Here is a 14952-nt window from a genome sequence, read left to right as displayed (position 1 = left end):
CTCTACTGCTGCCCAAACCAGATGTGGGTATTGACAAAAGCATCCATCATGTTATTTGGAAGTTACACTTCGGCCTCCTCAATGTAGGCTGGAAAATAATTGCCACTGAAAATGGTTGAGTACATGTATTTGTTTGTAAGGGAAATAACAGGTTTCTTCACAATATTGAGTAACCACAAGAGACAGCAAGAATACAGGGAGAGACCTGCCTGCAGGAAATAACCTTGAAGAAACTGATCACAAGAGAACTCACTTGGAGTGAATTGATCATGAGGATGAATCAAAGGATGTTTGCAACAGGAATTCCCTGTTTTGAAAGGACAGACTTTCAAAAGCTTAGTGAGCAAACCGTCCCAAAGAGCTCAGGGGTATAAATGTTAAGTACGTGTATAATGTGGAGGAGATGGGGGCTAAAAGTACAAATGCTATCTGGAAGTTATATTCACTGCAAGAGAAATCTTGGACGAGCACCACCCTATACAGAAAAGGATCAATAATCACCTCTAGATGAAAAGAAAGGATACTAAAGAATAGAAAAGACATTTCTATGTGTATTAAATTAATTAAGGTAGTTTTCTTAAAGATTTACATCTCGTAACCTGAGTTCACACTCTAAGCTTTGCTTGTAGATTCATGGTGTATCACCTTTGTGGATTCCCTGGAATTTAACAAATGAACACAAGTCCAGTTTTTCCAGCAGAGAGGACAAAACTTTTTCTCTACCTAACAATCTGATTTTCCTCATTTTTCTCTTGACTGAAAATTCTTTGGACTTTTCCTCCAACACCTGCCTTTCTCTACTGCCCAGGGATCCTTGATTCAGCAGCCATGAACTGGATTGAGCATGAGAAAAATTGCTCAGGTTTTCTGTATTTGGGAAGGACAGCAAGCAGTGAGACACCCCATTGCTGGTGTACTGCTGACCAAAACAGTAGCCACTAGGCTCCACTCTCCAGCTACTTGAAATTCACACGCACAACCCCTCGTGTCTTTTCTCTGCAATGGGAGTTCAGCACTTTGCATAAATCTGTGCTAACTGGCTACAGGACACACGTGTATGTTTAACTTGCACTTCAGTGTGGGAGGAGAGACACAAGAAAAAAATGCTTTCCTGCTCCTCAGTGCAGTTGCTTCTGCAACGAATGAGGCCATTTCACACATCCGCTGCACCATTCTCATTGTTGCCTCTCAGCTTTATCACCAGCGTATTCACTGAAAGCAAAATCATTCACGTCATTTCTAAGGGATGGACCACCTGTCATCGCCCCCGTCCCCGTGCAGGGGCTCCACACCGTTGTTTGCGAGGCCGCGGGACCGTTCGCGCTTGTGCACCTTTCCAGCTCAGCTGGGTTTGTGGCCGCGCTCATGTCACCCCTCAATCGCTACAACAATTAATCGGCGCTGCCATCGCACCTCGGTGCGGCTTTACCGTGGCCGCGCGGGGCCGACGCTGCGCGGCGACACCCGCTGTGGGCCACAGCCCCTGACGGGAGCGGCGGGGGCAGGCGCGAAACATGGCTGCCACCAGGGTAACCCAGGTCACCGGCGCCCGCGGCCCGGTAGCACCGCGGCCTGCGGGAGGCCGCCGGGGGCCGCGCCAGCCATACATGGCCTTGCTTGCGGCAGGGCGCGGGAGCACCCGCCTGGCCGTCGCCCCCGACACCAAATGGAGCCCCCTCCGGCGGGGTCCGCTCGGGCTCCCCTCGGCTGGCGGCGGCGGGCGGGAAGCGGCGCTCTGCCCTCGGCTCCGCCGCTCTCTATGCGCCCTGCCGCGGGCTTCGCGGCTGCCCTCCCGCAGTGACGGCAACTGCCCGCTGGGTGGCGCGCTGCCGGCGCCCAACCTCCCGACGGCGGGCGCCGCTCGACGCTCTAGCGCCCCGCTCGAGCTTTACTGCCCGGGAGGGCGGCCCGCCTCCCCGCGCAGGCGCCGTGGGCCGCACGCGCCGCCGCCGCCGCGGCCTGTCGAAGCGCCGCGCTCCGCTCCGGCCGCCGCAGCCCCGTCATGTACCCGGCCTGGGGTTTGTACGGGGCGGCGGGGCACTACCCGCCGCCTCCCACCTCCATCCCGCCGCCCCCGCTGCCCATCCCTCCCCCCAACGTGCCGCCTCCCGCCGTCCCGCCGATGCCGCTGCCCAGCTACCCGCCGCCGGGCCCCGCGCCCCCCGCCACCGCCGCCGCCCCGCCGCCTCCCGCCGGTACCTCGGGGTTCCTGAGCCTGCAGGAGCAGCACCTGGCGCAGCTGCAGCAGCTCCAGCAGATGCACCAGAAGCAGCTTCAGTCCGTGCTGCTGGGGCCGCCGCCGCCGCCGGGGCCGCCCCCTCCGGGGCTGCCGCCGCCACCGCTGCCCGGCTCCTTCACCGACTGGCAGCAGCCGCCGCCGCCCGTGCCGCCGCCGGTCCGCAGCTACCAGAAGCAGTTCGCCCACCGTGAACCGCCGCCGCCAGCCCGCAAGCCGCCCGCCGCCGCCCGGGAGCGCGATGGCCAGGAGCCGCCGGGCGGGCACGGCGACTGGGGCGAGCCGGTGCCCTCCTCGCCGGTGCCCATGGACATGGAGCTGTCCTCGCCGCCGCAGTCCCCGCAGCCCCCCGCCCAGGCCTACCTGCCCCCCGCCCAGGCCTACCTGCCTCCCCCCCAGGCGGAGCCGTACCTGCCCCCCGCCCAGCCGCCCCCGGCCCAGTCCCCGCCGCTCCAGCCCTACCTGACCCGGGCGCAGACCTCCCAGCCGCCCCCCTCCTTCTCCGAGCCCCCGCCGTCTTACCTGGAGCCCCCGCCGGCCACCGCCTCTCAGCCCTACCTGCCGCCTCCCGCCCAGGGCTACATGGCGCACCCCCAGCCTTACCTGCTCTCTTCCCAGGCCTCCCCTTCCCAGCCAGCGCAGAGCGGCCTGGCCCCCTCCATCCCTCCCCCGGCCAAGCCATCACAGGCCCATTTCCCCCCACCCCAGCCGTCCTTGCCGCTGCCCGCCGCTGCCCAGCCAGAGGCCGCGCAGGGTGCCGCCAAGGAGGCCGGTGGCACCGAGCAGCCGGACCCCTCCACCATGACTCCCCAGGTAAGGGAACGCCACCTCCGCACTCGACCTTGCGGCCCCGGCTGGCAGCAGGGGGTCGCCAGGGCAGCGGTGGTGATTAACCGCTGACGGGTACGGGATGTTGTAAAGGTCTCCGAGTAAGGGCAGTTAATGAACGTGCCGTATTTGCGTAATGCTTAAAGGGTTTGGACGCAACCCTTGGAAGTCCGGGAACGGCACAGGAGCCTCAGGCGAGGCTCTGTAAATGCTTCTTTATCCAGTGGTGGTTGTTGGGATCTAACAAATCCTCGTTTTTCGAGAGCAAATTAGTTGTTTAGCGAAAAGTCTAACTCCCAGCTGAATTATATTTTCCTGGGGGCTTCATTGGTCTCTGGAGAACTGTTTTCCAAAGTACAGCATGTGGGTGACCTGCACCGAACCTCTGTTGACTTCGTGCGGCCTGTTGTGAGATGCAGCAGTCTGTTTGCTCGTTGCACGTTGCAGGATGAGTGCCTCTTGTCTTCGGTGATGTCTTTCTTTAGTTTTCTCATAGGGTTGTGTTTCAGTTGGCCATCTGAGCGGTATAGAGTTGTGACTATTCTAATCTTGCCACACACAGTTAAATCTGCAGAAGTGTTTCTGTCAGAGTATGTAGTTGCCCTTTACTTAGACTTACTTACATGTTTTGTGCTACACGCGCTTGATCTTCCAGTAGAAAACTGTATGGGGCATTGGAGGGAAATGTTCTGAAAGGCTTTTGAGGTGAAACGTACTCTTCATTTAATGCTGTGTGCTTTTTATGTGTGCAGTAGGGCCGAAATGCCTGCAAAATGTTCACGTGCTTTATTTCCTAAATGAGCAGTTCCAGTGAACTTGATGTGACCGTTCGTATGCATTAGGTTAGGGACAATCCAGTTGTTTAAGGTTAAGCATGCACAGAGACACGTGCTGAGGTCCTCAGCTATGTGTACAGGTCAGTCAGATTCACTGCAGCGCTTGCATGGTTTTAGGTTCGGCTTGTAGAGATCCAGCAGCAAGAGCAAAGCTGAAGTGTATGCTTTAAATTGACTTTAAGTTTAAAAGACATCTATTTTTGGCAAATTGATCTTAGGATTCTGATTTGAAGCTAAGTTTGCAAAAATCCTGTTGCGTTATATTGGAAGTCACTGATGCTTTAAATTTGTTGGGACACCTTTTTAATTGTATCCATTAAAATTTCATACTAATACCTGGATATGTTTCGGAATGTATCATGTTTAAGTTTGCACCATTATAACTCATCACTGCCTAGCAAAGTGCTGCTTTCAGTTCATTAATTTAATTTTGCAAAGGTTTTGCACGGTACTAGTTGATCTTTTACAGTGACAACAGTGGGACTCGTTGAATTTTTTAATGACAAGCCCAGAATCTTGAAAAATCAGGTGTTGAAAGTAGTGTTAATTCAGTATTGAGGCTGCTTGCTGACTTCCTAAATTATGGAACTAAAGACCAAACAGTAAACTGTAATTCCTCCCCCCTTATGTAGCTTGGAATTTCATTGTTATTTAATTGTTCCTCAACCACTCTCTCCAGAAAAGTCACAAGTAATGCATTATTGTGGTGCACATATAGAAGAAGCTGAATAGTGCTGAAGTTTACCTTGTTTGGTTTATGAATGTTTATGCAACAACTTCTTTCTGGAGTAGTTTGTTTACTGTCATGCACAAATCAGTGTTAATTCAAAAGGAATTTGGTACTTTGCTGGTCATAAAATTGTTATGACAGATTGATATGATTTGGGCTGTAAAAAGAGACAGGATTTAGAGCATCAAGTCCTTACGCAATAGGAATAGGAAAAGCAAAGCCTAGTAATGATTTCTCGCTAATGATCTTAAAAGTGGAGTAGAGAAATACTGCATTTTGTCATTTATAAGATCCTATTGAGCCTTTGTTTAAACTGGTAATTGAAAACAATTCTTTCTGTTCTCATCCCACAGTAACAATGGATACAGCCGAATAGATCAGTGTTTTTCTCTTAACATAGGAAAAAATAAGCAATTTACCATAAGTGTGTTTTATTATTTCCCTTTCCTGTCTAAAAATGAGATACCACTCTTTGCCTTGACAATATTGTAAGTCTAGTTTCTTACTGGGTTTACAGTTGGATTAAATTGCTGAATTCTTGAGTTTCTCAACAATCAGATGCATCTTTTGTCAAGTCCAAGAAGCATAGTTTCTCCTTTCAATGTCCTCACCTCAAAGTTATTGTTTTACAGAAGTAATTTTTTTTAAATGCAGCTCCATGTTTAATTGTGTCTGCTAGATTGCTGCGAATAGAAAACATCACTCCTGATTTGGGTGTGAGGTACGCTTTTGGAGGAAGCTTGTACTTCTTTTAAACTTGTTGGAAGATAGGCAGAATGGTTCAGTTTTGAGAAATCTCATCGGACAGCACCTACCACTTTGTTGTTGTCACACTTACATTTTAAAATACCTGCATGTTTTGCATGATTTTCTGTTTCTGAGTGGGCTTTATATAGGTGTCTTGTCTTAACTGTGCACACTTGGATGGAAGGGAGGAACAGAGGATATGAAAGATGTAGAGCAGTCACAGGTTCTCAGAGGTGGTGGAGTTGACATGAGAGCACAAGAATGGTTGTACTAGGTCAGACCAGAAGTACAGTATTTTATCATTCTGTCTTTGACAGTCACTAAAAGCAGATGCTAAGAGAGTAACTTAAAAATCAAGTGTATAGTGATACTTCCCTAAACTGTAGGAGCTGCCTTAGCTGCAACTGGCATCTTTATTTTTAAAATCTGTAGATTTTTCTTCTATGAGCTTACGGATCTGTGTCTTGAATCAACAAAATTTTAGCCCTTGCAGTGGTCTCTGGCAGGGACTTTGGTAGCACAAGGCTGTGTCAGGTGAAGAGCTGCCTCTTGCCTGTTTTAAATCTGTGTCCTGCTAGTCTGATTTGATACCTGATATTTCTTATATTGGAAGGGATAGGGAACTGTCAGTTCCCATTGAGTCTCTTTAAGATGCACCGCTACTTAAGTGTTGAGATACTTATCTTTAGTCTTTTGTTCTTCATGTTGGTGGCAGCTGACAGTGCTTTGAAGCACTGTACCCAGAGTACTCTAATTCTAGTGCAAAATGTTTAAAACTGAAAGCTCAGTTCTTAAGTGGATAATTTTTGGGGTGCAACCGTATCTATTTACCTCTTCAGCTGTTGAATGAATTAGAATTAATGAGAATTCAGTTGATAAGTAATCCTTACTCTATGCTGGATCTGATTGTTCTTTCTCCTTCCCTCAGCCTTTATTCAAATGTCTCCACCACAGCTTCTCAGCTGTCATTTTCACTCCACTTGATGTCTGTGTTCTCTGTTCATCCTCTTCATCCTTTTTGTACATTTCCTCCTTTTTCTCTTTACTGCTCGCTCTCCTCTCATTTTACCTAAGTTAGTCTCGTAGTAAGTACATATAGTTTTTAGGAATAAAAAGCACTAAAAATAATAAGTATGGTACTTACCACATGTCTGTAGTAATTTGGCTTATTATTGGCCATCTTTCTGCTTTTCATTATTGTTCTCTTTAGTTGTAAGCTCTTCGAGGTAGGAGATAAATTTGCTGTGGGTACTATGCCTCACATAGTGGTTTCTGAAATTTAATTTAATCTTCTGACATCCATTGCATTGCTATTGATGATGAGGTGAGTTTTCCCTCAAAAGAGATTTAAAAACTCTTCTAGAGTATGATTCTAGTGACTATCATGAATTAATTTGCATTGTTTTTCTCATGAAAGCTGTCTTAGAAAATTTCTGTCTATTGTAGGAACAACAGCAATACTGGTACCAGCAGCACCTGCTTAGCCTGCAGCAAAGGGCAAAAGCCCATGCTCAGGGGCAGCAGCAAATGAAAGGTGCGGTAGTGAAGGATGCATCTGAGCAGAGAGCAAAGTCTGAAGAAGGGAAAATGAGTGCTTCAGCTCAGCAGTCTGAACCTCCTCCACTTAATGAATCCCTGCCTCCAGCTTCCAAAGAAGACGAGTCTTCTCTTGCATCCTCTGAAACTCAGGTAGGCTTTGTAAAGTGATGCCATTCCATTTGTTGTGCTAGATGAGACAAAGAAACGGGAAAATAAGGCCATCAAATTCTTGTGTACACTGTGTAACAATAACTAAATGTGGTAAAGCAATCTTAAAAGAACATTTGCTAAGGCTGCACCAATTAAAAAAATAAAAATACACTCCTTGTATATAGACTTACATAGTCAGCCATACATGCACCAGGTGAGTTCAAGCTTGACTCACTCGCACCTTCCCCAACGTTTTCATCTTTGTCTATGAAAAACACTTGGTAATATCTAAGTGCAAAATCAAGTACTGTAGTTGAGGAATGATATCTTTAAGACACTATTTCTTAATTCCTTTCTGGCAGTTTGTCAGTTCTGGCTCCCCTTCTCTCTGTGTCTTACAGTTTGTCTGAAAGCCAAGAACTTTGCACAGAGTATTTTTGTCAGCATGTTTAATAACAGTTACTATGTAATGGATGGAGGTCACAATCGGCGTTTGAACAGATTACTGTAGGGTACTAATTACCCTGCAGCATGTGCTCTGCTTTAACTTACAGTGTGTGGGTTCCCACCAAGTGGCAAAAATAATGGACTTGGAGTTACGTTACCTCATCATGAAAACGCATTGCTGTCTCATTATGTTTGCTGTGAGCAGCGGATAACAGATCTGCTTTGATCTCTTTCCTGTAGGTAGTTTATGTATGTATGTATACCCTAATTGCCATCAGCCTAACCTTTAGATCAGGCTGTTCACATTAAGAATAAATGAAATAAAAATCAGCCTTCCAGAAGCTGTGGGTGGCCAGAACGCTGAAATACAGTCATAAAATAGCAAACACTGAGGAAGTTCTTCTAAACTGGGTAGTGACCAAGTGTGTTTGTCTTCTGACAGAAGGAGCTGTCCTTTATAGTGTTTGCCTTTTTCTTTAGCTCAATATTGAACCTCCTGATGACCCTGAGGAAGATTTGAGATTGCAGCAGTTGCAAGCAGCAGCAGCTCAATGGCAGCAGCATCCCCATCACCGGGTTGGATTTCAGTATCAGAGAATAATGCAGAAGCATGCCCAGCTGCAGCAGATTGTACAGCAGTATCAACAGATCATGCAACAGCCTCCACACTTACAGGTGAAACACTAAGGAGCTAGCATTTGATATACTTCCTGGGTGACCTAGCACTGAAAAACAAGCAGTTGGATAATTTGTGATGGTTGGCTCATTTGTCTAGCTACATTTTCTGCTTAGGTAGAAGTCTATATCCCCTTTTCCTACTGTCAACTTCATAATGAAAAAAGAATTGACAGATGGTGATGAAGCTTCAGTAGGATGAGAAATACACTTTACACTTGTCATAAGATTTTTTTCAGACATACTTGGGTGATACAGAACCAAACCTGAACACAATATGAATTTACTCAGCTCTGAATGTTTTGCTGCTGGAGAAAGAGTTCAGAAGAAAGGTCAGGTTAACAAATGATTACGTAGAGTAATTTGGTAGCTGCTCTTCTTTACAACATTGTATAGTACAAAAATAAATATGTACAATGATGAAGTAAACAGATGCCAAAAATATGCAAAGTAATTAAGAAAATCGCTATCTTGCATTATTTTTGACTCAAATAATCAGTGAAATAAAATAAGTCTCAATACCACGTTTGGGTAATTATATCAGTGTTGCAACCTTTAAGCTTTTAAGTAGAAGTTGATTACTGTATTAGAGAGTTGAGTCAGCTTTTTCTGGGTAGGTGGAGTTTGTACATTAAGCATTTCTTTGTAGCTTGGGCTGCCTGCTTGTTTGAAAAAAAATCTCTTTTTTAAGTGTGAACCCTAAAAATCTCAGACAAGATCAAGCCATGGGTATTAGGACCTGTATCTACACACAATGAAAGACAGTACCTCCTTGAAAGAAGCTTCATTGTGCAAATAAGATCTGGCAAAGGCTTAGAGAAAAATAATTGCTGACAGCTCGAGCAACTCTGAGCAGGTTAATAGCAGAAACTGAAGCCTTGAGAAATAGCCATGTACTGTATATATTGAAAGCGTGAAGATTGATTTGGACTTTAGCCATTGTTAGCATCCGCTAATAATACAGCTTGGAGCCCTTTGATTATAGCTTTCTTCAGCTGTACTGTTAAAAAAAGAAAAAGGGGGGGGAAAAAGCCTTTTATACATGAATGTCCTCCAATCCTAAAATGTTTAAATAGTCACAGTGACTGTAGACATCACCTGTTGGTGTTTGCTTTTTTTTCACTGTGGTCCTTCCTCAAGCTTCTGCCCAAGTCAGAAATTGTGATACAGAAATATGTGGTTCTGAAAATAACTAAGATGGTATTTTTAAGCTATTCTTGTCTTATCGTTGCAGACCATGTCAGTGGAGATGCAGCTGCGACATTATGAGGCACAGCAAAAACAGTTCCAGCAGCTTCATAAAGATTGGGAGCGATCAATGAACCAACAGTGGCAGCATCAGCTTCAAACCTACCCTCACAAAGACCAGCTTCAAGAGTATGAAAAACAGTGGAAAGCATGGGATGAACAGATGAAAGTCACTCAGTCTCATCTGCAGGAGAAAGTGAGCTCACTCCAAAATCTGAAGAATCAGTATCCTGCTAATGTTTCGCTGCCACCTCCATTTGTTCCATATTCTCAAGCCACTCAAGGTGGCATTCCTATTATGCCTCCAACTTTACCTTCAACTACACCTCCGCTGGTCCCCCCGCCTCTCTCTTCTGTTTCTCAGTTGTCTAATTCCTCTGTCCCTTCAGGATCCAGTTCTCAAAGCAGTCAATCTACTGAGACGCCAAGGCCAGCTCTGCTTCCCACCCCTGGTACCTATGCATCAAAAATAGCTAGTTCGACTGTCTATTCACCTTATCATTCTCAAGTAAGTTCATCCTTTGGCTCTTCAGACCACGGAAAGTCTCAAGTTCATCTTAGTAAACAAACTGTCTCTATCTCATCTGAGCAAGGATGTGGGGAACTGAAAGCCACTTCTGCAGTGTCTTCAACACATGCACCTACTATGCAGGATAAACCAGTGAGGTCAGGTGGATTGCTTCCAGATCCTCCCAGATCAGCACGTTTTGAAGGCCCCAGAGGCCCTAGGTAAGGATTTTTTCGTTGATTTATACATGTTCCAGGCTACAAGGCTTTCAGCAATATATAAATAAATGAAACATATATCTTATCCTCAAATCTTCCTGAGGTTGTATGAACTGTGCTTGTTTGGTGGAGGTTTTGTTTTTAATGTATGTATACCTACATTTATCTTATTAAAGCATGGATAGATAGATGCCTTTTGCCTGAGTATTACCTACAGTAGAATGTTGGGGTTTTTTTTTCCTAGTAAAATGATTGGGCGCATTGCACCCTTTTTGTTCCCAGAGACATAATATCCCTTTTGTGAAAATAGGAAAGCTGTTGTAAATACTTGATATGTCTCTGCTGTCCTTAGTTTGAAGATAACTCACGCTTGAAAGAGCAGTCCTATATGAAAAGTGATCTAAATTCGCAGCATTATGTGTGTGGTACTTGGAACACAGTCTAAGAAAATCTAAGGCAAAAATGTTGAAGGATTGTTTTTAAGGTGTTGCTATATATGATAGCAATTTAATGTAGGCATTCTGAAAGGGATTTAGGAAGGTGTTCAAATGTATATTCAGTTGAATATTCTAACACAGTTAATTAGTGGCAATGTAGATGCTATTTATTTTTTAAAAACAATAGAAAGTACTCTTTGTTTGTAGTCCCACATTTATTGCAGAAAGAAATGAAAATGCAAAGCTGTTTACCAGTACCTTAACTTCTAGTGTGAGAGAGTTCTGCAGCTATATGATTGTCCTTCTCAGTGCACTTTTCAAAACATCTGTTTGATAAGAGAGGTAGTGCTTGTCTTAAGTACAAATCAATGTTTTTCTACACATGTAGCATTACTTAGCATTCAAACAGTTATAAACAAGAGAGTGAAGGAAAGAAATGAGGATTTGAGCCTTAGGATCCTAGCATTAGGATTCTTAGCCACTTTTTATTTTGCATTACATCACAACGGTCTTGGTTTTGAAGGTTGCTGTCTTTAACTTTTGATAAGATACGGTTTTGTTCAAACGTAAATCTTCATTTTAACAGGTGGATGGCTGCTGCCTTAATGTAAAGCTACTCTAAAAGTCAATGTTCTGTGCCTTTTATGTGATTTTTATACCTGCTATATAGTTTAATCCAAGATCTTGTTTTTGAAATGTTTTTCTTCATACTTGACATGATATCAGGTTGCAAAAACAACATCTGGTCTGTCTGGTCATTAGTTCGAGACGGGTTGATGTGGTGCCTACTGAATCAAAGAACGGTGTTGTTCTGTTCAATTGTTTCTATCCTTGCATACTCTGCTAGACTTCACAATCATATCTTCATGTTTATTTCCCTTCTTTTTGCTTCCAAAGTGATCATTCATGAATAATAATTCATGAATTGCTAGCAATGTAAATGAATGTTTTATAACTTTGAATAATTTTCTACCTCCTGATGGTATTTAAAAGTGTTGTTTCTGATCCTGGGGATTTGTTCGATGTACAGTTCTGAACAGACTGTTTTGTATGATTTGCTAGTGCATGTCTTTTATGTGCGTTGGTTTAGAGCTCAGTGATGTGTGATGGTAGGCTATGGATAATCAAAAATTTCTAGAATGCACGTACAGGAGCTCTGGTTTTGAGCTTACTTACAGTATTTAATTAACACTCGAACCTTTGTGCATTCCTATATTGTGATCGCATGACCATTCTAGGGTTTTATCAAAGCTTTCCCAAAATTCTGTTTACTGTTTCTTCTCAGTATAATTAGTAGAAAAGAGAGTTCTAATAAATTTTTAACTGAACTTGGGATAAATTAAAAATGCTGTGTGTTAACCTGCTGCCACCGCAGCTAAAAGGTCCCCAGTAATGACTAGACATACAAAAAGACACACACGCTCTTAACCTCTTTTCAGCAATTAACTTTTCTGAAGAAACTCTAAAGAACTGGCTTAAACTAGTTTTCAGAATTTTGGGAATGAAGTATCCAGCCTTCTAGGTATACCTTCCATATAAAAGTTGATCCTTCAAATCTAACTTACCTTGCCACTGTGCTTTGTAATTTCTTTTTTTTTTCTCTTCCTGTTCATCTTGACCTACCCCTACCCCCAAAAAAGGCAGATTACTGTGTTAACTTTTCAGGACTATTAACATTCTTTGAGGTTGTATAGATGATCTTGTTTGGTAAATTGCTCACTAAAACAGTAAATTCTGCAACAAGTCAACCGCTGTTGGTAACTAGGTGGTAATGTATTAATATCCATAGAATTATAGAATAGTTTTGAGTTGGAAAGCTCCTTTAAAGGTCATCTAGTCCAACCCCCCTGCAGTGAGCAGGGACATCTTCAAATAGATCCAGTTGCTCAGAGCCCTGTCCAACCTGACCTTGATAATGTGTCCAGGGATGGGGCTTCTACCACCTCTCTGGGCAACCTGTTCCAGTGTTTCACCACCCTCATTGTAAAAAATGTCGTCTTTGTGTCTAATCTAAGTCTGCCCTCTTTTAATTTAAAACCGTTACCCCTTGGTCTACTAAGAAGTCTATCCCATTCTTATAGGCCCCCTTTTAAGTACTGGAAGGCTGTTATAAGGTCTCCCCAGAGCCTTCTCTTCTCCAAGCTGAACAACGCCAACTCTCTCCGCCTGTCCTCACAGGGGAGGTGCTCCAGCCCCTGATCATCTTCATGGTCCTCCTCTGGACCCGCTCCAACAGGTCCACATCTTTCTTGTGCTGGGGGCCCCAGAGCTGGATGCAATACTGCAGGTGGGGTCTCACCAGACCAGAGTTAGAGGGGGAGAATCACTTCTCTCGACCTGCTGTCCATGCTTCTTTTGATGCAGCCCAGGAGATGGTGGGCTTTCTGGGCTGGGAGTGCACGTTGTTGGCTCATGTCCAGCTTTTCATTCACGAGTACCCCGCAGTCCTTCTCTGCAGGGCTGCTCTCAATCCCTTCATCCCCCAGCCTGTATTGATATCAGGGATTGCGCCGACCCAGGTGCAGGACCTTGCACTTGACATTGTTGAACCTCGTGAAGTTCACATGGGCCCACTTCTCAAGCTTGTCCAGGTCCCTCTGGATGGCATCTCGTCCTTCAGGTGTGTTAACTGCGCCACTCAGCTTGGTGTCATCTGCAAACCTGCTGAGAGTACACTCGATCCCACCATCTCTGTCATTGATGTGGATATTAGATAGTACTGCTCCCAGTACAGACCACTGAGGGATACCACTTGTCACCAGTCTCCATCTGGACATTGAGCCGTTGACCACTATCCACAGGATGCAACCATCCAGCCAATTCCTTATTCACCAAATAGTTCATCCATCAAATCCATATCTCCTCAATTTAGAGAGAAGAATGTTGTAAGAGGCTGTGTCAAAGGTCTTACAGAAGTCCAGATAGATGGCGTCTGTAGCTCTTCCCTTGACCACTGATGTAGTCACTCCGTTGTAGAAGGCCACTAGGTTGGTCAGGCAGGACTTGCCCTTGGTGAAGCCATGCTGGCTGTCTTGAATCACCTCCTTGCCCTCCATGTACCTTAGCATAGCTTCTAGGAGGATCTGTTCCATGATCTTCCCAGGCACAGAGGTGAGGCTGACAGGTCAGTAGTTCCCAGGATCCTCCTTTCTACCCTTTTTAAAAATGGGTGCAATGTTTCCCTTTTTCCAGTCACCAGGGACTTCACCTGACCGCCATGACTTTTCGAATGTCACGAAGAGTGTTTAGCAACTACATCAGCCAATTCCCTCAGGACTCTGGAATGCACCTCATCAGGTCCCATAGACTTATGTATGTTCAGGTTCCTCAGGTGGTCACAAACCTGACCTCTTACAGTGAGAGGGAGTTTGCTCCCCCAGTTCCTGTCTTGCAGTCCACTGCAAGAGGTGTGGGAAGAGAGGTTGTCAGTGAAGACTGAGGCAAAAAAGTTGTTGAGTACCTCAGCCTTCACGTCATCTGGTGTTCAGTTTGCCAGTCATGTTTAGCAGGGGGATGCGCTTTCTTTGACCTACCTTTTCTGACTGACATACCTATAGAAGCCCTTCTTATTACTCCTTGTGTCCTTTGCCAAGTTCAGCTCCAGCCATGCTTTGGCCTTCCTGACCTCATCCAGTGAGACACAACTGTGAATCACAAACATCCAAGCAACTTGACTTCAGACATGAGTTCTTTATTTTGTGTAAAATGAATTTGGTTTGTTCTAGTCTATTATGTAAATCAGTATTTGAGCATTTTTACTCCCAGCATAGCTTAAAGATTGGATTTTTTACTAGATCAGCCTTGTTAAATATGGTTTTCCATGAATTATTCTCCATTAGTTTGCCTAACCTATTTTCTCACATTCTAGCAATAGCAGTTATAGGTGCTCTCAAAAGGAATTTAAAAAGTGATGCAATAAAAATGTATTTGTTTTAAGCGTACTGTCTTGTGTGGAACTGAGTGATATCACAGTTAGTTGCACTTTCTGAAAGGACCTGTATTTAAAGATTTTTCTAGATGGCATTCACTACCATATTTAAGTAGACTTGTTGCGTACTATCAAAAACAGAAGTTCAACGAGAGTTGTTGATTGCAACAAAACTTCTGTTAACAAAAGCTGAAAGCTTTTTTCAAATGTATGCCACCTTTCTTTGTCAGTCAGGTTTCAGTCTTGAGATATTTAAGCCAAATTTCCTTTTAGGGTTACATAATCTGCAGGTGGCTTAAACTAGTCCTCAGTGGACAATATTGAATTGAAGAGCATGTCTCTGTGCTTCTGTACTGGTTCAGTAGGGGTTGATCCTAAGGCACACTAGGGTTCATCACTTAGAAGTGACTTTTGGGGAGGGATGA

General features: G+C 44.8%; 1 protein-coding gene across 2 annotated transcripts in view; it reads left to right on the top strand.

Moving 5' to 3' along the window:
* Positions 1-2002: 2002 nt before the first annotated feature.
* The window catches only part of YLPM1 (YLP motif containing 1), a 37812-nt gene continuing 24862 nt past the window's right edge, over positions 2003-14952 (top strand). For both annotated transcript variants that reach the window (XM_086462056.1, XM_086462055.1), the window contains exons 1-4: positions 2003-3049; positions 6824-7066; positions 7994-8188; positions 9423-10165. In XM_086462056.1, coding sequence (XP_086318182.1) covers positions 2003-3049; positions 6824-7066; positions 7994-8188; positions 9423-10165 — 2228 coding nt within the window. The remainder of the gene's footprint in view (positions 3050-6823; positions 7067-7993; positions 8189-9422; positions 10166-14952) is intronic.

Source organism: Leptosomus discolor, chromosome 3, assembly GCF_034619465.1.
Source record: "Leptosomus discolor isolate bLepDis1 chromosome 3, bLepDis1.hap2, whole genome shotgun sequence".
NCBI classification, from domain to species: domain Eukaryota; kingdom Metazoa; phylum Chordata; class Aves; order Leptosomiformes; family Leptosomidae; genus Leptosomus; species Leptosomus discolor.
This window is presented reverse-complemented; position numbering and strand designations above follow the sequence as displayed.